This window comes from Epinephelus fuscoguttatus, linkage group LG23 (assembly GCF_011397635.1).
Source record: "Epinephelus fuscoguttatus linkage group LG23, E.fuscoguttatus.final_Chr_v1".
In the NCBI taxonomy this organism is placed as follows: Eukaryota; Metazoa; Chordata; class Actinopteri; order Perciformes; family Serranidae; genus Epinephelus; species Epinephelus fuscoguttatus.
In genome coordinates, this window is record NC_064774.1 from 23,015,853 (window position 1) to 23,042,776 (window position 26,924).

The 26,924-nt window shown below is 42.4% G+C and overlaps 1 protein-coding gene across 1 annotated transcript in view; it reads right to left on the reverse strand.

Annotated features, from left to right (window-relative positions):
- Window positions 1–26,173, reverse strand: part of adgra3 (adhesion G protein-coupled receptor A3) — a 34,366-nt gene extending 8,193 nt beyond the window's left edge. The window contains exons 1-9 of the mRNA XM_049567900.1: window positions 25,153–26,173; window positions 14,345–14,416; window positions 8,696–8,767; window positions 3,612–3,683; window positions 3,421–3,492; window positions 2,275–2,435; window positions 1,439–1,652; window positions 1,144–1,308; window positions 163–364 (exon numbers count right to left, since the gene is read on the reverse strand). Coding sequence (XP_049423857.1) covers window positions 163–364; window positions 1,144–1,308; window positions 1,439–1,652; window positions 2,275–2,435; window positions 3,421–3,492; window positions 3,612–3,683; window positions 8,696–8,767; window positions 14,345–14,416; window positions 25,153–25,361 — 1,239 coding nt within the window. The 5' untranslated portion in view covers window positions 25,362–26,173. The remainder of the gene's footprint in view (window positions 1–162; window positions 365–1,143; window positions 1,309–1,438; window positions 1,653–2,274; window positions 2,436–3,420; window positions 3,493–3,611; window positions 3,684–8,695; window positions 8,768–14,344; window positions 14,417–25,152) is intronic.
- Between the last annotated feature and the right edge of the window lie 751 nt (window positions 26,174–26,924).

The window sequence follows — 26,924 nt, forward strand, 5'->3', positions numbered from 1 at the left end:
AGAGATACACAATTAGTCAGTATCTGATTGAAATGGTCCAAACAAAGAGGGGGGCACAGACAGGATAAGACGAACTCAAAGGAGTGAATTAATATTTGAAAAAAAGACAGTTAACGAGGTCACAGAGCAGAAAATCACAGTCTCATTAACCACGACACAGACCTGGTTGATGACATATAGGAATCTTGTGACATCTTTCTGGAACTGGCAGCGGGAGTAGTCGTCCTCCGCCCAAAGCCCCTTGCGATCACAGAAGCGCCACGCCCGCTGCTCTTCGCCTGAGCTGCCTGAGTAGGTGCCTGCGCTCGATGGCAGTCTGTTGCAGGGGAGGTAGGCTCTGATCCCGGCCAGGGTGCGGGGCCACCTAGAGGGAGTCGAGTAATCAGCAATCACAGTCCTGCTGTTTCCATTCATCATTAAATAATACATGCAACGTCCTTGTTTTCTCCTTAGTTTGTGTCATAATGTGTGTAACATTAACAGCAACACAGATGTAATGACTGTGGCCTGAGCCTTGAAGTAATTCATATGTTACACCACAAGGGGGAGCCACAGTGCTTGATATGACAGCATGGTGAACATGCTTTACTTAAAGAACTGGTTCCTGATTACTTTGTGAGAATGCAATTTGGCAAATAACAAGGTCTGATTAACAAAGAAACACATTACATATGAATACAGCGACTGTTCACTAATGTAATTTAGTTTCTAAAATACCCAATAAGCCATTTAAACCCAACATAAAAGCCTGATAGAGTTGTACTCATATCTTAAGGTGACTAGTATGAGCGAGTACTTCTGTGTCTGCTTATGTGTGTGTGTAGGGCTGGGCAAAATATCCATATAATATGATATCGTGATATGAGACTACATATTGTCTCAGATTTTGGAAATAATAAGTGTTGTATTTTCCTGGTTTTAAAGGCTGCTGTTGAGACTGTTGTCTCTGCTCTATTGTTTGCTTTTACTCACTTCTTTATGACATCCACTTTACTAATAATTATTTCTCAAAAGTCACATTGTGTAAACATTTTGTGAAAGGACCAACTTTACAATATTGTCACCATATGATATTGAGATATTTGGTCAAAAATATGATACATATTCTCCTTATCGTCCATCCAAATGTGAGTGTTCACTCACTTGAACTCTCCCTTGTTGTTGGAGACGCGTTCAGGAGCGCAGTACTCTGCAGAACTCTCCAACACCACAATGTGGACAGTCCTGGTGTTGTTGCCCCTGCTTGTCCTGACCCGGCACTCCCAGTTCCCAGTAAAGCCGGGCTGGATGTTTGAGATGGTCAACGCACTGATGGGAAACGTGAAGGAGAAACCAGAGAAATTTCAGATACTTTTGACACAACAGTCAGCTTAACTGTGACACAGAGCATACACTCACCACCTTTGGTTAGCATTGACATGACTGTACACTGCCGTACCTCGCAATTAGAGAGCAGTTCTGCACCATGCGCTTCTCAATGAAGATCCCTTGGGCGGCGTCGGGCTTGACCATACGGCCATTCTGGTACCACAGCACCTGCATGTCCTCGGCCACGAAGGAGGCCTGACACTGGAATGGCAGGCTGTCCCCCTGAAAGACAACCTGCCGCTGGGACGGAGTCAGCTGGAAGGAGGGCAGCTCGAGTGGAGCATCTGAGGACACCAGACAGAAGTTAGGAAGAGATTCAGGGTAGTCATTTCTCCTAGAAAAAATATTGTTACTTAGTTCATATTTGTCACAAATCATTTTTAATTCCATTTTCTCTGGACACAATGCCTCTTTGTTTCAATTTTGGCACTTTCTGGACACATGGGAAAAACTAAAACAGCACCTTGAATTCTGGGTAATTTGTCATTCATGTCAGGCCGCAGCTCCTGCTAGATCTGTGCCATGTATTTCATAATCCCTCACTGTGATGAGTGCCAAACTGATAAGACATGAGCAAGTACAAACAAAGGCAGCACTGGCCTGGGCAGCCCTTTCCTTATCTCCCGTGTCATTGCACAAGCCCCCGTTCCCCAAACACCAGCAGCCTCACTGATACCAAAATAGAAAAATTAAAGAGACAGCGCGCCATTTTGACGCTACAATCTCTGTCACAACTCAGCATGACTTATTTCAACCTTTCAAAATGTCTGAGACTGGACAAATGACACATCAGATGGTGTCACTGGAATGGCAAATGATTCAACAACTACTATTTTAGGGTGACATCTTTCTGCTGTGTCAAGTCTGTACACACATGCATACAAATTTTTGTTTGTGTGTTCCTACCGCAGGTGAGGAGCTCCGGCCTGATGGAGGTAATGAACTGGCCCTGGAGAGACTGGGGGAAGGAGCACTTGGTGTTCTTGACCATGATGTTTCTCTCTTTGATCCAACGCAGCAGCCACAGGAGGTTGCAGTCACACAGCAGGTAAGGCGTCTGAAACTCTCTGTGGATTGACAGAAACACACATTTTATGACTTAGGCTTTTTTATCCATCTCGCATGGGTACTCCTTTCCCATTTCCATGGCGTCCACGGCTATGGATAACATAAATGCTCCCGGTACTGTTCTGACATGTTGTTGTATTTGCTTTGCAACAACTCCCAATCTGTTTTTTTTTGCCTTGACTGCCTTATACTCATGTGCTACTTTCAGTTTTGGAACCTTTAAACCCTTAAAATAAAGACCTTTGAAAATGCTGACCCCATTTTAGTTTGAAAACTCCAGGGCTGCATTTTAGTTTGGACGGGTAGAAACAAACATGCGTTTAAACGATGATGACGCAGACACCCATGTTTGCTTCCCAATTGGGTCTTATCAGTCATGACGTATCAAACCAAAACATTATAGCTTAGTCTACATACCTTTTGTGATTTATCCATCTCGTATGGGTACGCCTTTCCCATTTCCATGGCGCCCACAGCTATGGATACCATAAATGCTCCTGATACCATTCAGACATATCGTCATATTAGCTTTGCAACAACTCCCAATCTGTTTTTTGACTTGACTGCCTTATACTCATTTGCTACTTTCATTAATAGTTCCACCTCCTTGGTTCAAGCAAAGAATCTCTAGTTTTACTTGTTGCCATCTTAGTGGTATTTTCTGTAACTAAGCAACCAGCCACAGAGCACACAATTTGCTTCCTGTTTAAGTCAGCACGCACATGCCCAGTGTACGTGAATAGTCAGGTGACATGCGTTTTCAGGGGTGTTGGTATGGAAGGATATTGATTCTAAAACAGTGCTAAATCACTTGCATGCTGTGATTTTTTTAATTTAAACATGAAAATGTATTAGTGTGGATGTAGCCTTAAACACCATTCGTTAATAACAGTTTTGATTTCAGTAATTGTCATTGTAAATATTCAGACATCACAGTCACACAGGGACGCTTGCGTCATGCACCATGCTTGTTATCATACTTACAGTGACTTCAGAGACGCCAAGCTGTCAAAAGTCCCCTGAGCCAGAGAAGAGAACATGTTCCCTGAAAGATTTCTGGGGAAAAAAAGAAAGATGGAAAAACAGTAATCATTTATCATATTTTATTACAAAGACATGATTACATAAACACCTGGTTTGGCAAACAATTCATATATTCATAAAAAATGACTTACAGTCTGATCAGACTGGTGAGGCCCTTGAAGATGTCCACATTGAGACAACCGATGCTGTTGTTGGACAAGTCCCTGTAGAACACAGAAACAAGAAATTTCAGGTTTATTTCTTCCGCCTTTCAGAATCAACACAACCTGACAGCTACAATGGTCTAAAAGACCAGCAGCTAGGCTGGGACATCAAGATAAGCCGTGAAATTCTGATTGTATCGTTAGAAAAACTGATAAACAGGAAGACATCACTGAGATTAAGTGTAGCAGGGTTTTTGAAAAAAAAAGTTAACAGAGACAGGTTGAGGCAAAGAGCCCAAAAATTCAGCTGACAGGTTTACAACGTTCAAGGTGATTTTTAGATAATGTGTCTGTGTGGGCCTCTGGGGGGAACCTACACATCAAAGGCCCAGTAACACTCTGGGAGATGATTAATCACCTATGATTAATGTCACAAACGTCAAAAGTGTGTGTTTCTCCCCTGGATGTGACCTAACATGATGTCTCTGGCAAACATCAGATGGAAGTGTGCGAGACTCCCGACGCCTTTCAGAAGGAATCAAAGGCGAGTCCACAACCGAACACGGAAAAGACTGATCCTGCCTCTATGAATTACACTCAATGTGCGAATGTACAGGAGTGGCTGCAAAGAGGAAATATTCACTGGAGGCTCCAGGCTCCTGGAGGTAAACTCAAGTTCACCATCCTCTGATACAGCACTCCTCCACCGGTGGGTTAGGACCCCACCCAAGCACACACCCTACCCAACAAATGGACATGCATTGGTCTTACAATTAAGTTATTTATAATACTAAAAGTGTTGTTGGACTTTGGACTAGACGTCTTCATGGGTCTACCCAGACCCAAGGACCCGAGGCCCATCTCAGGACTTATACGTGTTCGGCTCCATTCCAATTGTTTAACATGCAAATAAATCTGAATGAAATATCCTTTGGTGCTCATGGTTTCCGTAAAATACACTGAACCTCTCACCAATCTAACCATGTGTAGCATCACAACAACAACAACAAAATAAGTGACAACAGAATAACCATGGAACAAATTCCCCAGGTCCATTTGTGTTCGGATTTGTCATTTTGGAACTGTGAAGACCTCTAGTTTTGACCTCTCATGATTAACAAGATAAGAAATAAGGGAAAAACATCTGATCTACTGTTGATAAAAAAAATATTAGTGCAGCTTTAAACATTCCTGAAACTTAAATAGCTTTGGTAAGTTTTCCAATATGGTTATTATCCAACAATCACATTTAAGGCTCTTTAAATTCCCACAGAGATAACATCTTAAGCAACCATTCCCAGTGACTCAAAGACTCATAGACACAGCACCTCCACATTAGCTGTAACACATATTCTTCTCTGAATGATCCAATCGTTGAAAAAGTGCCAAGAAGAGAAACAAGAGCCTGGGAGGAAAGAAAGATTACCTCAACCCACCACCAGCTAAACTGTATCCTGGGGTGCTTGAGGAATGCGGCGCAAAATGATACCTGGAAAATGACTGTCGGGCATATGCTAACATCCGAACATTTATGTAATTATTGGTGTTGGTCCTTAAGGTACCAGCTGGGGAATTTACTGTGTGAGGTTATTAGTTCCACTTGGAGGAGAAGAAAAAGCCGCCTTTTGCAGGCTTGCCAATTTGTGCGAGCATTGTGTGTCAGGGGAAGGATAACACAGGAGAAGTGAATGGGTGGAGGGAGGGGGCTCCCCTAGCTAAAGGCATACTTTCATCTTACTTTATCGCCTGGATTCAAATCTTCAAGTTACAGCTACATCAAGGGACTTTAGACAAGATGGTGAATACTCTTATTACTTTAACACACTTTTACTGTTAGAAACCCTTATAGCTAACATCATTTTGCAAAAGAATCCACAAATCAATGACGTCTGGCTATATCCCCATCTGCTTTTACTAGTCGACTAGTTTTCATTTCCAAAGACTAATCTCAAACGCATCTTTCAACCACAGGCATGTGGCACATTAACAGCAAGAAGGACCGCTTCAGTGCAGTGCTTAAGTTGTTGTGATTGATACGAGGGGCAGCAGCAAAAATAGCCCGATGTGATTAGGCTCAAGACTGTTCAGCTGTTGGTGGAATGCAGAGTAAAGAGGGCTGAGGCCCGGGGGTTGGAGTGTTGTATATTGTGAGAGACGGGGGCGTTTGAATATATTTGTGTGCGGAAAATGTGTTTGAACTGTACGGAAAGTGAAATAAGGGACACACTTGTCTTTCCCTCTGAGGGTGTGACCAACAGTGCACCCTACATCCGAGCTCCATGCATGGATAAAGAAATCCAGACGACTGGGACAAGCTGACTACTTGTACATCAGATGTTAGTCCTGTGGTAACAGTGCAGGCGTAGAGTTCTTTATATGCCAGTCATCTCATCTGTAGACTTGTTTTCACCTTGACATGGACTGTCTTTTTCAGTATGGTTTGGCTTTAAATTAACAACGGTATACATGTGCACAGAACTGTGACCTGAGCACTGGTCTTATAGCAGCTCCTCTGGAAATCAGAGGAAAACAAACTCCACTGAACCCCTACTGAAAGGTTGCCAAGTTGTTTAAGACACTGATTTATGCTATATGTTCTACTGTGTTAACTTTAAAATCAATTAAAAAATTCATATTAAACCCTATAGTGGGGACTGGGAGAAGCTGGACTGATGGTTGATGCAAGGGGTTAATTGGAGTCACGCTGTAGAAACCGACACCATCACTTTTGATTTATAGTTCAGTGTTTAATATTTCCCTTTGATGCACCACTGCAACGCCAGATAAATTCGTCATACATGATCGGGCTGTATCATGCTTTAATTATATTCCCCACAGTAACTCTGTTTACACTCTTTCATTGATGTGCAACAGTTCGAAAGTCCAACTTGTTTCATTACTGAATATCAGACAGCTCGAAGGAGGTCACATGGTTTCGTTCACTGTGGTAATGTGTGGGGGGTCGTAGTGAGCATAAAAGTTGCAGTGGAGATGACTTTGCTAGATGTGTGCTACTGAAAAGCAGGAGAAAATGAGGCCATTTATCAACTGTCGTCTTCACTCTCGATAATCTCTACTGGCATCAGAAGCAGCCCACGCTGACCAATAATCGTTCTTGTAACGCCCACGTGGTATCTTCATAGCTACATTTTTGTGGAGGTGCATGTCATTTGTTGCTTAGCCTATGGCGGAACTTCTCAGCCTAGCATATAACCGCACAAGTTATTGCACGTGAGTATATATGAAGCTAAAGTGTTTCTCAACCACTTTCCAAGGCAGCATGAAAGTAGGACTCACTAACTTTGTTTAGAACGACTAAACTACAGCTGCTTCTGAAACACAACTAGCCTTTGAGTGTGTCAAAAAGACGAATGTGTTTGATGTGTAGAACCCACTTTATCCAAACTTGTGCAGCCTTCACTTTAAATGCCCCTGTCACTGCTCTGTGACAAAACACATAAGATGAATGGCCCCTCCAAATGGCACGTCTTGAAATGAGAAGTAATCTAATTAGGCGATACTGAGGGAAATCACAGACTGTCTGGAGTCGAGTCAAAGATAAGGACAAAGAGAAACGTAGAGAAGCATGTGCCAAAGGTGTGTCGAATAAATGTGATATAAGAACGTGGTAAAGATCTATTTTTAGGTATATCTTGCTGCCAATTAACTCCACTCCCATTTTCCAAAAATGGGAAAAAAAGTGGGGTGGATGTGTAGCAGAGGATGCCAACCTTTGATGTAGGGCTTCTGTGTTTACATTCCCAGGGTCCGGCACTACCTCATCCTCTCCTTCGCTCATCATCCCATTTCTGTGCTCCCTCCCTTTCACAGTCGAGTGAGTGACAACTACCCTTTGAAATTAACTGAGGCGGGTGGTGGGGCCAATTAAACGTTGTTACCCTCAGGCAAAACCAAACTGTACTATGGAACAAACATGTCCATTTGAGGTTGCAGATCACTCTGTAGTGATAAGGGAAGGCTTCACGAATAGCTTGTGTGTGTGTGTGTGTGTGGGGGGGGGGTGGGGGGGTGGGAATTTAATATGCAGAAGACATATAGGCACGCATGAATCCGTGAGTGTGGCATGAATATGGAGTGAAGATGAGGGGGGAAATGAGGCCAGGCTTGAGCCAAGGAGCTGACTGCCTTCCTGTCTCGCTCTTATTGCTCCGCAGCGGCAGCCAAGCTCAAGTTTGTGTTGGCAGCGGCTGGGCACTGTTGGATGATTCCAATTCATGCTGTGCTGTGCTCCCCCTCACGCACGCACACATACACAAAGAGAAACACACAACTATACGCTTGTGTACACAGATTCTGACCTCCCACACTTACACACCACAAATCCCAGATGGACTGTATTCTCTGCATATCAAAATTATCATCACATGACATTCTTAGACACCACACACACACATTTATATATCCGCCTCCATTTTTTTACTCTAGTGTGTGAAAGTATATAAGGCCTCATGCTGTCTGCAGTGGTTCCTGGCGGTGGGCCAGAGAAAACAAGGCAGTCGAAATAGACTGCTGCTTGACCATGCTCCCTTATGGACACTGGATACACTGTGGACCTGCTAGAACACGCACTACACATTGCATAGATCCACACAAAACAACAGCTGCTTTAAATACAATATATGATTGCGTCATTGCTGAGAGCAGTGAAGCAGTCTGTGACTAAATGCTATTAAAAATAACACTTGCACATACAGCCTGCACTGCCCAGACACTATATTAGCTGTTTGAGAATTTGTAAAAGCATTGGAGCCACAACATAACCATTTTTAAACACCAAAAGAAAATGGCTTTAACCACATTTCAATATAACAAATAATCACAAGAGGCGCCTCTTCACTCGCAATATTCATATTCTCACATGGCAAGTAATTAAAGCAGGCACTCCAAACTGCCTTTAAAAAAGCTGGATTTAGATCTTTTGGTTACAATAATATAAAGGACACCTCGGTGAAATCCCAGAGGGGCTACATGTGTGAATGTAGAGTATGCACACACTTGAAGACACCACATTAAAAAGAGAGTGAGGCTGCAGAAGCTCCACCACTACTCACAGTTTTTTGAGTGCTGGCAATCCGAGGAAAGCGCCTGGTTCAATACGACTGATCATGTTACTCCGCAGGTCCCTGTGGGGGGAAAAAACAGAATCTTCATGAGCAATTTAAACAGCAACAAAACAGAGCTGCAGTGATTGGTAGATGATTAAACAACAGCAAATGAATCTGCAAAAATTTTGCTAATTTAAGTGATTTTTTAAAGAAAATCTGGCAAAGATTCACTTGCTCCAGCTTCTCAAATGCAAATATTTACTGGCTGTCTTGGGGCGCATTCACACCTGGATAGTCTGAGGGACTCAGTTCAATTGGGCGGGAAATGCAGATCGGTTCGGTTCGGTTCAGTTCACTTTCACACTGCACTTTTTAAAGCGGACCAAACCACCTGGACAATGTCACGCAGTTACAACAGCTGGTCGTTAGGGGGCGACATTGCCCGAAACGACCACTGACCAGGAAGAAAAAAAAGCATGAGGAAGAAGAAAACCCAGCTCATCGATTGGCCAGGACTGAAAACGGAAATCCATCCCCTTCAGCCATCACCTTCCACTCTGCTTCTCCCAGTTTGCGCTATTGCCATTGTTTTTTTTTCTATCCAAAATGCACTGCGCCCTACGACACTTCCTCTCTTTGGTTCACTTCCTCTCTTTGGTTTGCTGGATAGTCCATAAGCATTTCCCACTGTAAGCGAACTGCACCAGGGTTCTCTTGCAAGTAAACTGAGATCCCCAGTTTTCAAGCGGACCAGGATTCGCTCATTTGGTCCGCACCAGAGTTCGAATGAGCGTTCACACCACTCCAAACGAACCTAACCATCTGTGGAAGTGGACCAGGGTTCGTTTAATGCGGACTAAACAGCGCCAGTATGAATGCATCCTTACCTTTTTGTGACAGTTAACTAGCAATCATCGTGGTTTGGGATCATCATGAACGTCTGAAAATGCCACCATCTCTTTTGGGAACTTGTAATGAGCATTTTTCTCACTCTTTACTGACATTTTGTACCTTAAACAATTAATACAAGACACTATTTGGTAGATAAATTGATAATAAAAACAATCATCAGTTGCAACCTTTCGAAAATAGCACATTGTAGGACGCATAGGATGAGTTACTAAATATAAGCAGACAGGAGTTCAGTTTCTGAAGACCGATCCTTAAATATTCTAACTGCATGGAAACCACTTTAACCACTGGACCTTTGAAATTAACATTTCATGCAAGCATCAACATGACAAGCAATTAAAAGTGGCAAGGACAGACTTGGATTACCATCCTTAGAAGAACATAATGATACAAATTTCCTGTCGCCCATAATAATACTATGGTTACAATATTACATGCCGCAGCATATCTTGCTTCGACGTGCATTTCTTTTTCTATCTAATTGGAACACCCAGACCTCCACCAACCTCACCCACTGATCATTACTACACAACCGCTGTCATCAGTGACCTGACTGTAGCTCTTACACACTCCCTAACACACAGATGCACAAACACACACACACACACACACACACACACACACACACACACACACACACACTCAGACTTTCCTCCTAAGAGGTTCAAAGGCTTGCGGTCATCAAATTCCTGTGGCGCTCACCTGCGCTGGCACTGCCTAGTCACTCATTACAGTGGAGGTTCAGGAGGCTTTCTAGTCACCACCTGAACCCACACAAAGGGCCTCTGGGTAACTCTGTCTATTTGATGTCGAGGAGCTGTCATCTGAGGGTGGGTAGGTGGCCATAGATAAGTCATAGACAAAAAAAAAAAAAAAACCCTGTTGCTTGTTAAAGCTTTTGATGTGAGCTAGCAGAGCTGGGCTTCTCTGTGCAGGAGTGTTGAGAGAGAAATGAGAAGGCAGGACAGAGAAATCAAAAACATCCTTATAAGACCTTCGTCGCCAGTGAGAGCCAATTTTGGGAGTGTGTGCTGGGTACGCAAACCGCCATGTTGAGTCTACTAATTTGAAGCTAATTTACGTTTATGTAAACTTTGCTTGGAGTTTGCAGTTGAAGGAAAGCAGGACACAAACAACATTGTCCATTCTCTCCGGGTTCAGAATGCGACTGGCTGATGAGTCAAGAGGAAAGCTCTACTGCTGCAGTTTGAGTCATGGGTCATATGTCCAAACCACAACATCAGGTTTAAACATATAACAGAGAACAATGTTGGTATTCTGACAGGTATGCTCATGTATGTTCATGAGAATTACATTCACTGTACAGTTTTGTTGTTTCAAAGTTCTGATATCAAGAAGGATATCTTATTAGGTTTTAACTAATTCTAAAAGATGGAGTTACTGAATGATAATATGCAGGTGGTCTTTATAGTTGAGCTATCAGTCACGCTGGAAAACCTGCTAAATTGTCTGGAGTAACCACTACAACTAATGACAAAAAAGCACACTGCAGCTCTAAGATATTCCATTACTTGTGGATAAAATATGGAGAGTCAGAGTGAAACAGTCCATGCTTAATCATCCATAAGTGCATTTCAGATTCCAAAGACCGCTGACCACACATGACCTGGCACCTTTTAAATCTACTTGCAGAGAAAAATGCCAGGTTTTCTGGTTTGATTATTTCTCGGTGTGCTCCTGAACTGCTCTTGAACTGGCCCCAAACCAAAGGGTGGTTTCGTGGCTGCTGCCATTTCTAGGGGCACACTTACTGTCTTTCAAAAGGTGCTATTCATGATAAAAGTTCTTTTTCAAGATTGTTTTTGGCATCATTTTCCAGTGGAGGGTTATAGATGCGTGTAAGGTTGGCATGATGCTACATTCCCTCTGAGGAGAGAGTACTGATGTGTGTTAAACAAGCCTCCAGTTGCAAAGACTGATGTATGGCTCCTTGTTAATCAATAATAAGACCTACAGAACCCTCCAAAAATATTACTGTACAAACTCACTGCAAAAATCCAGCTTTCAGCAAGGCTACGTAATTTCTCAAAGAAGCATCAACCCAACTTTCTGTTACAAATAAAACACCAATTTTAGAAGCAATAAAGCACACCCTGACTTGTTTCAATACGTTTAGGGATTTTGCTGCGACAGCCTTACACGATCTGGTATGAGCAGCAGCTTTTGTCTAATATTAGCAAACATGAGCTAGATATGGCTATGTTAATCACATCACATTGCTTAGTCAGCATGCTAATGACATTATGCCTTTCTACTTGTGCTTCTGTTACATCTCAGCATTTACCATCATCCCACCGGTTTGGAAAATTAGAGCTTTGTCAACACTGTCCTCTTTATAAGGTGCACTTGGTTAAAGGAGCACTGCAATATCCATTTTAAATGAACTTCATGTATAATATCCTTATGCCACTAGTATTGTGCCATTTCTGAGTAGACAACAGTCAGTTCTTCAGACCAACACTGCACACTAGAGCCGTTATCCTTGCTCCCTTTTCCACAATAAGCATTCCTCCACAGCAGCGGATTTAGCAAGGAATTAGCATGTGACGGTCGCCTAGCTTGGCTCCTATTTCTAGGAGGACAGTGATAATGGGGATTCTGTGTGGCTTATTTCCAAGCAGGGGCACCTTTGGCCCCGACAAAACACAGCGGTCTCCACAGTTACTTTGCAATTTCACGCAGAGTGCCGGATAGGCATAATCAATTCTCTGCCCCTCTCTGGCACTCACAGCCAGCTGCTGTCTCAGTCATCACGACTGCATACAGGCAGTCCAAATGAGGGAGAGTTTCTTTGTGGACTAAAAAAGGAGGAAGGAGGGGTGGAAGGCAAGATGGAGAGCCTCAGCTCATTCAAGCAGACTCGAAAGTTAGGGGAGAAAAGCCGAGTGTGATTGAAGGTAGGAGGGAGGGTGTAGGGATTTTGCAGAGAGAGAGAGGCTTCAGCATTCAGAGTGTGTTTGGGAATCGCACTGCTGACACCTCTGGCCTTGGCTTGGCCTCATTACAATGACAAAAGCGCGCAAGCCATCTAGTGATCTCGCTTCACTGGCTGAGGGTGGACAGCAGTGGGGTGGGGTCTCTGAGGCACAATGGGAGCTGCTTTTGGAGGTAAACTTGCCTGCCGATTGATGCGACGACAGGCAGAACTGAGTTTACAACCAAATCGACTGGCCATTCACAGACAAAGCACATAAGAGCCTTAAGGGCCTTCTGTGTGGAGACAGATCAAAGCTTTTTTTTTTTTTTACACATTCAACACACAGGCTCTTGTTTATCCTCTAGGCCTGAGCACTAAAAACTAACATCTGACCCAATTCAAGAGCAGACAGGGAATTCTCCTAGAAATCTATAAACAATCTAAGCAGATGAATGTCTTCTTAACTTCAACTTAAGAGAAGTCATATAGGACCGTTTTTCCACAACAATTTATGACCACAAGATGAAAAGAGGAAGAAATTCTGCAGGTGCTCTGAACTGAAAATGTGCAAAATCAAACTCTGCAAGTGCGGCTGAGGGGGGTATGAGCAGGGTCCAAGTACGAAGGCAGTTGTAGAGTCACAAGCTTGATATGTCATAACAATTCTGCACACCAAAATTTAGCAAAAGTGTAAAACAGTCTGGAGTAGTTTGCAAAATTAGAGATTTTTCTTTTTCTTCTTCCTGAACTGATACCCCGAGGCTAAAGGTGGCCAATTTAACGTCATATACCTTCTATATTTCTGGTCTTTTTAACCGGGAAGAATGGCAAGGGAAACATGCCCTTAGAATTCCATATCAATGCAGTCATGTGTTATTGTAGCCTTGGGTAAAAGCACGGCCATTAATGGTCTGGTTATTTTATCTGCATGAAGCCATTCCAGAGTGATAAATCACCCATATGTGCGGGCCCAGAGCCATTCTCTGGAAATTTCTGTAAGAAGGAAACACGGGTGATGACATTCCAATCTCCACAGTCAGAGTCACATGTCATAAAAGACATCTCTCCGTTGTTTAAGAAATCTCAGGGAACATGTAAGAGTATACCAAGAAATTCACCATCTAGAGTGAATTTTCCTCCACTGTCACCTCCTTGCCACGTTACTTCCTTCAGAAAGGTTTTCCTCCAAGATAAAGACTTTACTGCCTTTGCTAAAACAAGTATGACTGTATCTTGGGGAAGCAATGAGGTTGCCTATGCTACTCCTCAAGAAGAAAGTGGGCCCCATCCCCAGAATAACCAAGCAGCTGTATGTTGAGAGTATGTCACCAGGCAGACAACAACCGACCCTAGGGGCTCTACCTATAATTAGCCTTTTCTCGTACCATCTCAAGTCTTCCACCATGGACTGATAATCTTGAGTGAGGCTAAGTGCTGTGTGGGTGCCGACTCATTTTCTATGACCTGGATGTTCCACTGGCACGAGGCCAGTGTGTGTTTTACAAACGTTCTACTCCACAAGCCCGAGCCTCACTTGTGGAGTGATGGATGGCTCCTGCTAATGCACTGGTAGATATAATGTGAAATGTTGTGATGGTGCTTGACAACAGTAGCCAGGCCATTGGAGAGTCCAGTGGCGATATTTCATGGATACGTATCTGCTTTGCGAGATAAAAAACATCATTCTTTAAAGCTAAGATTTCTTAAACCAAGCACAAATTTCAACAGCCAAGGTAAGTTTTACTTTGTAATGCAGTGCTCATGCATATCACTGGCAGAAAAGGCAAAATAATAATAATACTTACAATTTTTCCAAAGAAGACAATCCAAAGAAGGATCCATTTCTTAGTTCTTGAATCTTATTGTTGTTCAGAACTCTGTGAAGACAAAAAATCTGTATAAATGCAAAGCAACCGAAAAGAATATGACATTTTATGCACATCATATTAGGGCTAGGTGATAAAACGATCTCGGAACGGGATTGCAATAAAATGTATGTCGATGACGATGATAAACTATAGTCATTTTTACTCTATGTGGATAGAACTAGATAGATTCAAACAGCGTGTCATGCAGCAGAAGTTAACAAACAGCTGTCAGGCAATCTGAAAATGGACGAAATTGTTGATAAAAAAGGTTACACAAGGGCAATACTTTGGAAGTGGTTTGGCTACTTGAAAGATAACAACACACGGACAAAGAAGATCTGCAAAATACGTCTTGGGTTGGTGCCAACCAGGCCGGGAAACACAACAAACCTTTTCCATCACCTGAAAAAGGTGGCATCCCAGTGACTACACTGAGAGCATAAAAATACGGGCCAAAACTGCAGAAGTTCACCAACGAGTGTTACTCGATGGCCGAACACTTCTGCTGTGGGCTGCACCGAAACAGCGATCAATAGCGTCCATTTTTGCCACCGCAAGCCCATATGAGAAGCGATCGAAAAGGAGCAGAGACATCACAGACGCAGTGTTGTACTTTCTAGCCAAAGACATGATGCCCATGAGCACCGTGGTGAAAGACGGGTTCAAGAAATTAAAGTGCTAGACTGCGGGTACAAGCTCCCAGGCAGGAAATATTGTTCTCAAACTGTTCTGCCCCAGCTTCACGACAAGTGCCATGAGCTGGAACATAATTTGGTTTCTTCAGGTGTCAGACATTATCAGGATACTTTTCAAACTCGCAGCGTTGTCAAATTATATATCATGATAAATATCGATATCAATCAATATGGGGAAAATTATCGTGATAATATTTTTTGCCATATCATCCAGCCCTACATAATATTGATTCATAATATCTGTGTGTAATACATGTGTATCATATTCCACCAGAGCATATTGTGTTACATATTGCTTGCAGCTAAAGTGTAATAGTCCAATTTTAAATAGCCTGCATGGATTTCTGATTTTCACTCATTTTCATTCTGTACATTTTTTTAATATGGAAAGCTAGAAAAATGCCATACAAATAAAATCATTATTATAATCACTATTAAATCCAGCCACAGAACTCAAAACATCAGCAGGAATGTGCATTAATTAAATTGTAAACGTGGATTTAAAATGAATCTCGTGTCTTTTTCAACAACAACTGGAAGAGCGCCATACTGCCACTTGTCTCATGATATCAATATTAACTCTCACTCTTTCTCCAGTCACAGAATGTTCCTCACTGCCAGATCATTAGACAAACAACTTGAACTTCAGCCGGGTATTTGCTTTCATGTTAAATTGGCAGCATCTGAGCACTCTTGAAACAGGTAGCCAAAATGAGATCAAGAGTGATCTTTCTGTGAAGCCCCTTTGACTTCATCAGGTGAACGGGTTGTAATCTGATCTGGAGCAGCAATGACTCACTGGTGATACACTTGCAGATTTTTTCCCGTAACTGCCACATTAAGTAAGTTAAGTATTCTAACAATAGGACATCTGTGTTTTTGATCAAACACAAGATCAGCTTAAATCCTGCTGGCAGGAACTGACACAGTTATACACTGTATGCTTATTCACAACAACACGATAAACAAAATCAAACAAATCTTTAATAAGGGTTTAATCTCTTAAAAAGGAGTATTTTATAGAAGCACCATCGAACAAAAACTCAAAGTCTACATACCAGGAAAAAGATAAGTGTTCTACAGAGGACTTATCAATCATATACAGCTAACACTGGATTAAGTGTAATGTGATATGAGGCAACAGATACGTACAATGTAGATAATAATAAAACATAGCCTGAAGTATTCCTTACATCCTCCTTTAATACAAGCAACCTGTTACAGAAGAAAATCTGTCATCGTTTTCAACTTCATCAACACAAATATAAAAGCGAGCCTGGAAATCTTCAAGTCCAAGTGTGAATTCTTGATTGCTTCCTCCCTGGGTAATAAACCACATTTTATTATCCAGTTTATTCCCCCTGCACAGCACAAGCCGATACACTGCACACAAAGCTGCAAAGTAAAACTCCACTTTCCGTGCCCAAGTCCCCGCGAGTTCCCGTCTTTCTCTCAAAACTACTCCCAAGGGATCTGGGGAATCAATAGCACCGTTAACTCCCGGCAGAAAACTCGAGTGGGGACTTGTGGTTAGCATATGTTTCTGGCCAGCTGGGAGGGGATGTGGTGGGTGACATACATGCTAGTTGCACCCACAACCCAGGGCCAGATTGGAGTCATTATGGGGTGTTGAGGGGTTGTTTTATTACAGGGTTGGACAGTGGAGACTCATTGGAGATTTGCTGCTTGGCTCCCTGCCGCTCAGAGAGAGTGCACGCACAAACGGTTCCTGTGTTTCACCGACTGAGTTCTGCAGGTTTCTGAATGCTGAAATGGCAGATGTTAAAACACGGTGATGTACAAGGCTGCAAATTCTATCACTGCCTGTGCACACATGATCTGATGATATAGGCAGAAATGGTGGGCCACCCAAGATTGTGGTCACAAAAGTCTCATTTATACTGAAGAATAGTTAGCATACCAATGAGGAGCATTTACCAAGAGGCCTGTGAGAAATAAGGAATGTGGTACTCAATCCACATAATATGGAGAATACACAAAAGCACCTTACAAAACAATAGGACTGCAGTAATACCAGTTTGAGGAAGCACAACATTTTTGGCTGACAGTGTTGGCAACTTAGGCAAACCCTTGATTCCGATCAGGAAAAACTACTTCAAGAAGAGCAGAGGAGGAATCTCTCCTCCAGGATGGACAGACAAGCAACAGATGTTGTGTGTACAGAATACCCCAAAAAAGTAAAATTGCAATATGGAAAACAAGATGACAAAATCATAGTGTAATATAATTAGATTGTAAACATATTTGAAGAATATTCTCCAGGAGCATGTCAAGCAATTTCCAGGTGCCGCCAAACAGACAGGAACTGAGCCACATGACCTCGTTTGCACCCTATCTGTCATCTTTAATTTGGGCTTGGCAATCACCCTTTTTTTATCATGAGCCAATTTGCAGAGGTACAAAGAGGGCAGAAAAACTGCTAAATCATGTAACGTGGTGACAGGAAAGTATGGCAACTCTCAAAGACATTTGCCAAACAGGAAAAATATATTAGGGAAAGATGCACAGTGGTCACAAGTAGACCCTCACCAACAATGACGTTAAGTTATCTGAGGTTGCGTACAGCACAAACAGGCCTTTTATCTTCACGGAAAGTTGTATAATTAGGTTTACAGAATAGATTATGAATTTTAAACAACATGCCTTCGGAATCGCTGGAGTCTGGCTGCATAAATGCACATTTCTAGCCTTGTGACTCCATGGGTCGTCAAAATAAATCTGTGAAAGAGAGGCCTCCTGAGAGTCATGAGCCCTTCCTCTTGCCCTCTTTCCATCCCTCCCTTCTTTGCATGCTTCGACCTCTGTCACTAGCCTTGTCCCTCCCTCTTCCTCATGACAGGAGTGTGACCTTGGTCTGCTGGAAACTGCATCGGCTGCAAAATTCTTCTTTTTTACACTTTCATTGGTGAGAAAGAAATACCACCACTGACTATACAAGCAATAAACATAAAGCAAAGCCTCAAATTTGTATGGGGAGCCATTTAACCACCCACATCTCCACCGCCCTCAGGACGTCTGTAACTAGACCGTCTGCTTCCTTACTGTCTGCCGGCCTGAGGTCTCCAGAGTGAAAAACTGTACATGGAATTTCTTCGGGCTAGGCCTCAAACGACAGACGAGGGGAGTCTCCCTTATCTTGATGCATAGATAAGACCTGCTTGAGCTCAAGCCAGGAACAAGCTGCAGGGGGATCCGACCAAATCTCACATCCTGTCTCCTGATACCGATGCTATAAATCTCAACGACATTTATGGAAAAGTTATGTCTGAAACCAGAATATCTACTCTGAGTCAAAGAGTAATATAAACTGCATTGGCCTAAATTTCATCTTGCCTTCAAAGTGAGTAAATATGACACCGTCGAAGGTAGACCCCCTTTCACTTAAGAAAAATACACCTTCGAAAGCATACGCCTCTGGCAGCAGGCACTTTATCCAGAGGAGGACTAAAAATGGCCAGCCACTACACACACTCCTCACAGGCACATAGCGTTTTAAGGACAGAGCCAACTGGTGCTCTCTCAACACTTTCTTTATGCTCAGGAGGCTTTTAGACAAAGAACTCCCAAGAGTGGAGAGCTGTAACCCTTCAATGGGTTTTCAAATAAGTTTCAGGCTGCAGTTGAGCTCATAAAATCCCTTCTAGAGTGACCTCCTCTGAATATAGCGGATGGAAAAGTGGGCCTCAGCTCAGGTGGAAAAGGGAGCTGGTCCAATAGCCAAGGTGCTCGGACTTGCCAAGGTCATTCTTGCATTTATCCAGCACTTTCTTTTCCCATTAATGATCCAAAGATTTCTCTGCAGCATTTGGCTTTATTTGAGAATGGGCACCAATGGGTAGAAAAGTCTGCAGTGAGGATTTTTCATTTTTCATACCAAGTCCTTTGAAGGGATTCACTTACGTTGGGGCAGGTTTTTTTTTTTTAAAAAAGGGCACTTGTCATACAAGCTGTTATTGCCCCTTCAGTCTTGTAAGTCAAACAGTAGGCCTTGCAATATCCTCTTTCAACATTCAACAGGCCAAGCCATTAGAGCAAGGTATTCACCTCATAGCTCTCTGCTTGAATGGAAAAATGATCCACCATGCAAACACCAGGATAAAAGCAGATGAGCAGTCGAGTTAACACAGATGAGAAGGCATTGCACAGCCTTAGCTCACGTCTATGCACTAAACTGAACTGCTTGTCTGGGATTAAATGAGACTTGGGGCAACCTGGCAAAGTCAAAACTCAACAGGTCTGTGAAATGAAAGGCTGCGAACTGACTAAATGTGCAGCTGTCAGTGCCTCGCCTTTGGGATTCTGCTTTCTTCAGCAAACACTACAGAAGTTCTGTGGAAAAACACAGGAGCATTCCTTTAGACCAGTGGCTTTTCTGGAAAGCAACAAAAACAAATCCTCTCAGGGCACGGATGACAGCAGGCACCTGTGTCCTAGTTAGACAAACACTTCCAAGACTCCCAGCATGGGTAGCTTTTTAATGTTGAGAGGAACAAACTTAAGAGATGATTGACATAGGGACTGATCACACCTTCCAAACTGATGCGTCTGCGAGATTTTTAAATCCAAAGGGAAACTTCTCCGCAAGCCTGAAGGAAGTGAAGTCTCAAGGAAGCCAGATGAGAATGTAACCCTAACTGCCAGTTTGCAAGGCTGTGAAACAAGACCGTTTACTGCACTCCAATGTGTCATCAAACTGTGCGCGCTTTTTCCTGCAGCGAGGGAGGAAATCCCTGCTTTCTTCCTGACATTAATCCTGCGCTGCTCCGGAGAGGCCCAAACCAGGTGCGCTTATTTGCACTGTCCAACCCAGGTGCTCCTGTGAAAGGATCCTGATTACACTAAACAAGACCTGTAAAGAAATATGAGCTGCGTGAGCACAGAGAGCTTAAATATAGTCTTTTCCTGTCTGTATGTGGGCTGAAACTAACACAGACACACAGAAACAAACACTGATGCACACACCCATAGAGACGACTCACACAGCCTGATTTATACTTCCGTGTGAGGCAAAGGTTACATCCAAGCCCTCGTATTTTAGCCGAGGCCTACACTAACATGGGAGGACAGGCCAGCTGTAAACACATTTGTGTCATTTCCTCTCGGATTACTTCGGCATGCGGTATCTTTCGGAGAGCACAAATGCGGGGAATGCATCACTCATTTTTCCTCTACAGAGAGGCATTCAGAGCAGAGCTGTGCTGACTATCCACATGCTTTATCTCAGGGTAAACTAGTACCAGCAACCATTTAAGTCCAGTAAAAAATGTACAGATAGACATGGTTAAAATAAACGACGAGGTGAGTACCTGAGGTACTTTTTCTGGCATGGCGTCAAAACAATTATCCCAGTGGTTCAATAAGTTCACTAAAGCTAAAGAGTAGATGAGAGATTTCTCAGAGGTGTTCTTGTGGTTCAAAGCTCTTTTTATGTTCTCTGAAAAGTCTGATTAAAATTTCTATTCAGTAGAATCCAGACCCCTGAAGAGGAGAACAGGAAAGCTTAGGTACAAAGGAGGCGGGGGGGGGAGTATGATGAATGGAATGGGTCTCTAATCACACCTAGCTTATACTGCTGTTTCTGGCAGGGCCTTTAATTAACACACACAACAAGGCGTGTCTACACACAAATTAAAAAACATCCATATAACAAGGCACCTATGTTGCCGTAATCACCACATCAGTGAAAAAACATTATGAAACTGGGTTTCAGTTATGACATTTGGTGTTATTTTGTATGACGTGTTTAAAATGAGAATTTTGGGCATGTGCTGATAGTAATAAAAGTCAGGCATGCAATTGGAGAACATAACCAGGGAAACCCAAAGGACTAGCTGCAAAGCAAACAAAATCTCTTTACAAAAAAGAAACATGAAGATGCTCGTTCCATAAACAAAATCTAGTCTTTTTTTCCAAATGAAACTAAACAGTATTCTTAAAAAGGAACACAGCGTTTCTATATCAATCACTCACCTCGTGTTGAATTAAATTTGTGAAGAAAACTTTGTTCTTTTCGCATGTCTCAATGCTGAACGAAGAATCCAAAAACGGCAAACATTCTTGTTGACTTTAGGTAAAGCGGGGCTGGGTTTAACAAGAGCAAAACTATATCAAAACATAGCTCGTCTCATTTAGCCAGTCACATGCTAAGTTCTTGCAAAACACATGTATTTTTGCTAAAATACAAGCATTTAAAACTAAACTGAAAATAAACCACATCTATATTCTCCTCAAAGCCAAACTCCATTGGCATAAAAACTGATTTTACCTCACTGTACAAGGAGCTGAAAGTCTATCACTGCCTCAATCAGTAGTTTGTTTGTGTTGTGTGACTTTGGTGAATCCGAACTACCCCACTAAGTTTTCTTTACCAATTGAATGCAACACAAGGTGAGAAATTGATACACAAATGGTCATTTGAGGTTTGGAAATATTCCTTTAAAGTGTTCCATAATATAATATTTGGTAAAATAGTCACTAACACCCAAGTCCCAACAGGACCTTGTGAATTTGACAGCAAAAACTTAATGTGCTCACACGAAAAGCTCAACTGGGTGGGACCTGCTTTAGTTTAACAAGGAGAAATAATGGCTGGTAATTTTCAAGCTTGAGAAAGGACTCTCACAGCAGCCGAGACCCCGGCTTCAGTTCACTGGAGTCCAGACCAGCTGTGTCTCGGCCATGGTCAACCCCACCACAAGACAGTGGGGGGGGTTCGTAAAAACGGGACCACCACACCTACTGACAGGGTGCGCCGATTTTACAGGTCATAAATTAACACACAAAAACTGTGCAGTCAACATAAATTGCAGTTTCATTGCCACTAATGTCTACAGGGAATTGTGAGCGCAGCAACGCAGTTTTGTTGTTTTCCTACAATGGACAACAACAAATGTCCAGAAATACAAAAGCAGAGACTGGAAGGAATTCCTGGAAGTTGCTCTGCTTTCTGTCTTTGCTCTGTAATTATATCTTCCTTGTACTTTGGAGGCCTCCCCATTACATTGCTTAAGCTCAATGCTAAATCACGAGGAACCTCCAATCCATCACTGTCAGAACAAGATGACAGACTTGAAGCTCAGTGAAGACAGACAGACTAAGCAAACACAAGGACAAGATGGAAGGCTTACTAAGTGACTCTGGAGCAGACCAGCTAAAAGAGATCAGCGTATTTCAAATTCTATAAATACCAGAGAGGACACTAGAATAATTCCAGACCACAAAGAGGAAGGTAATGGAGAATTTGAAAAAAATTCAAGAGCGACTAAAGTTCAAGATCCCTTTTTGCTTGTTTTCACCAGTTTCATAGTGATCACCTCTACTCATCAGCATGGCTCACCATTTGTCAATGCAAGTACAAGCTTGTTTGTTTTTAAATGTAATGCAGTGACATCTTTTACAATCTAGGAAGGTAATGGTTTCAATTAATTACAGTGCTGTATGGTTATTCATTCAAAGAGACAGATACTTGTTTGACCCAGTGAACATTATTTTCATTGTAATACAGCAGAGTGGGCTGATTCTTCAACAGTCTGTCAGTGTGGTGCATTTATGTGTTGGTGGGATAATACTACACCTGGGATTTCAGATTCAGCCCCCGAATAGAAGTAGCATCTCAACGGGTAAGTGTTGACGCAAATTTGGCAGTGCTTTATGATGCACTCCTAATGACTGGGGGAAAATTGTTGTTTAAAGGATGTTTAGTCTTAACCCTTTTACACTGCCAGATTTTCAGCCAATGTTGGGCCGTTTTGCAGGCAAGTTGCGAGCGTTTAGACACACAGAGCCAGATTGGCGAGTTGATCCAAGGTGCCCAACTGGCGGAACCTTTTTGGTTTAAAGAGAACGAGGCACCCTTCCGCCACAGGAGGAGCTGTTGATGACGCTGCAAGTGCGACCCACTGGCGGTGGACTAAAAGGAAACAGCTGATAGCAGGAAGTAGCGAGAGGGAAACGCAAACCTGGAAGATACTGTAAAGATGAGCAACTGGGGAGACAAGGAATTGCGCGGCCTCCTTGCCCTCGCAAACGAAGAGGCCATTAACCGTCAAATGACAGGAACGGTGAAGGACGGGCCAACTTATGAGAGAATCGGTGACCAGCCGTGGCCTTCCTCGGAGTACGTCACTGTTTACGTCACATGCTGCTGAGCTACATGTTTTATTACTTGCTCACGCCCCCCATTGCCCCGAAAAAGGCGCATTCTGTATAAACACAAGTAGGTAGGTGGCATTTAACTGCACTCCCCGATTTTGTTTTTATACTGCCAATGCTGAACGAAGACTGAGGCTTTCCTGCATAACTGCTACTTAAAAAGGGCTTTAAAGAGAGGCATACTGTCATACTGACAGGTCTCTTAGGCTTTAACACTCTGTTGAGAGGTTGCCAGGTGTTCAGCTCCACCCAAGCTACACCACACTGGCCTAATTTGGATTTTTTGGCTCCAGTAACTGATAAAATGACTGCAAACATAAACCCAAGTTCCAAGCTTCACAACTTCCCTGCAGAAACACAATATCCCAGACATGTTCATGTATTTCTACAATCTACCAAATCAGTGTAGTTGCGTCTGCGTTTCCATGCTATGATGGTGTAAATTTACCAAGAAATAATAACCTCTTAGTCTCAGCAATTGTGCATTAAGATTGTCCCGACAGAACAAACCAATATGTAGGCTATGGAAAGCAGATTTAAAAACCTTAAAAGCTACTACTTTGGAAAGGGCTTCAAAGACATGTGCATGTGGTTTGTGGTAAACAGGTTAAAACATGCAAACTCACTTAACTTAGCAGCCAATCCTATCCCTTTCTTTCCTTCCCGGGAGTCTATTATTTGCTCTCTACTCCTGCACCCTGCCCCGGTATTCTCATATTTCCCCCATCGCTCACCACCACCACAAAGCACAAGTGCAGTGGATGCACAGCTTTGAATTTCTGTCTTTATGCTAGTTTTGTTGGTGCTCTGTTGTGCCCAACAGTCACTGACAAACCAAAATCAGAAGTGCTTTTTGACTGATCTGATTTGAAAATAAATCAGTATAGTAATATTTAAGTACCTCAATCAATGAGGTCATGTGCAGAGGGTTGTATCAAATCCACTTATGCTCAGTCAGTTGTATTCATGTGTGTGTTTGGGGTTGTGAGGGTTGCCACACAAAAACTAACAACTGCACAATAACACAGATGGCTGATGTAGTGCTGTGGGCGACAAACAATCACAACTGCTGCTTCTGAACTTTGACGTGAACTTTTTTACTTGAACACTGGTGGTTAATTCCCAATCAAAAACCAACTTAACATTAAATATAATCACTGTCTATACAAGTGCACTCCCTGACTTCAGTGTACTGTGTCATCAATAACAAAGTCCCCCACAAACTCAATCTAAACCCAAGCAGAGAAGTGTATATTTCAGCCAAGTGGATAAAAACCCCACAAAGATTAACTCAACCGCTAATGACCTCTTAGCTGCATTAAAATGCCTTGGAGGTATGGGAAGATAAGTGTCTTGTGTGAGCACTGATTTGGTAGCCAAAATATCTTCCTGTGTGTGTGTGTGTGTGTGTGTGTGTGTGTGTGTGTGTATCACTACAGGAAGACAGGCGGTTACTATTACACTGGGTTTACATTTACACCATTATAGTATGCAGCTGTGAAAGAGTGATCTACAGCTAGCATGGGATGGACACAAATACCGGTACACTATAATAAGAGTTGTAAAGCTATTGTTGGCTGTGCTATTAAGAAGATGGCTGATATGGAAGTTAACCATACATTCATTTATTTAGATACTGAAACTGTAGTTTCCATGATATTATCCATGTTCAAGTCCAAGTAGTGGCATGAACTATTTAGAAGTAGGCAGCACAGGGAATACAAGTAATGTAGTTCATATATAGATTTCTATGGCAGATAACTATTAAAGCTAAGTTATGAAGCTTGAAGTTTAGTGGCAAACAGATTTAGTGTATAGTGTATAGCTAATGTGTTTTAATCAGGTGAAATGGATGCGATGGATCCCCTGTGTACTCACAGTGTGACTGTCCTGTTGGGGAAGGAGTCCGGGGGTAACACCTGATGGAGCTCCATGTTGCTGCACACCACCTTCCTGTCGGACTGCAGGCTTTTCCCACCGCTTTTCGAGCGTTCATCATATGATTTGCAATCAGATGATACCGCCGAGCCGCCACCGCCGCCGCCGAGCAGCAAAATCACAAACAACTGCAACAGATCCACCCTCATTTTCACACGCGACCAGAAAACCACTGCAGCATTGGCAAAGGAAACAATGTTTTGATACTGAAAACGGGGCAGACGGGGGAGTTGATACTGGGAAGCTTTGTTATGAGAAGGACAAAAATGAGGCCAGTATCTTGTTTGGCTCAAGCGAGCCTTCCTCCTCCATGTCTCGCCAGGCTTTCCCCTTTGCTCCGCGGTGTTCAGCCCTACAGAGGTGTCCTTCTTTGTTTGCCAAACGACTCATTTATAATTCCCTTTCCATCCTGGCGTGGTGTCCATTTCCTAGAAGTCGATGAATCCGCAAATTTTGAACACTGCGTGTGCTCGCTGGTTACTGAATAACTTGTCCAGTTGTTGAGAGGCTTCCTTTGTTGCCCATAGCGTGGGTCCGAGTCAGTGTTGTCTTTTCCACGGGAGAGGCGGCTGCAGTAGTCCCAGGTTATCCACACACCAACTTCGGGAAAGGCGGCCAGGCTTTTTAAAACACCCACTTTAATTTCCCTGTACTTTGGACTACGTACACCAAACAACAGCTAGTAAACTTTTCTGTTTTCCAGGGACCAACAGGAAATTAGTCAGGGAAAAAACACAAAAGCGCCACAACACCTTCACGGGTCAAAGTGTGCTGCAAATGCCCCAAACAAAGTAAAAAAAAGTAAAAAGCTAAATGTCGCTTAAAAGAAAATATCCAAAAGTGGTTGCTGTGTCTCTTTTAGCTCCACCGAGTCTTTAGAAAGTATTCAAAACCAGTTCACTGTCCATTGAGAAGTCCTCCTCCCATAGCTCTGTCCCGGGCTCCACCATTGTCAAGTCCCTCGGAATCCAAACCATATCCGGTCCACGTTTCAAAATAAAAGCATCACCGGAAGCGTTTATGTGATAATTCAGTTTAGTGTGTTGGGCATGATTAAAATAGTTTTACAGATATATGATATGATATGATATGATTACAGTTGTTTTTACAGTCTATGGTTTTACCAATGGAAAGTGTTCTCAAGTATTGTACAAATACTTTTTTAAATTACCTATACTTTACGAGTGTACTTCTATTTTATTTCTATTTTAACTTGTGGCAGATATTACACAACATTTGCAGAGAGTGACACAAAACCATTTAACCCACAATTTATAAAGTAATTAAATCATAACTCCACCAGTGTTTGAATGTGACTAAGTAGCCTACGTTTAATCGAGTACTGTGGGCCCACTTAAGTACAATTTTGAGGTAGATTACATCTCAGAGGGAAATATTGCACTTTTTTAATCAACTACATTTATTTGACAGCATTGCAGATTCAGATTATTAATACAAAATATAAATCAAGGAATAGCCAAAATTGTCAAGCACAGGTTGAATTAACCAGCAGTGGCTTATAAAGTAATTAAAATCAGCTCCACCTTCAGCTGCAACATTAAAGTGATGGACCTCAATGCATTATAATCCAATAATAAAATATAATATAATATTATTTTGAAATAGACTATTCTTTATTATTAGTACTTTAACTTTTTGTACTTTGATAATATTTTGATGCCAATACTTTTGTCTTTTTATTCAAGGGTTTG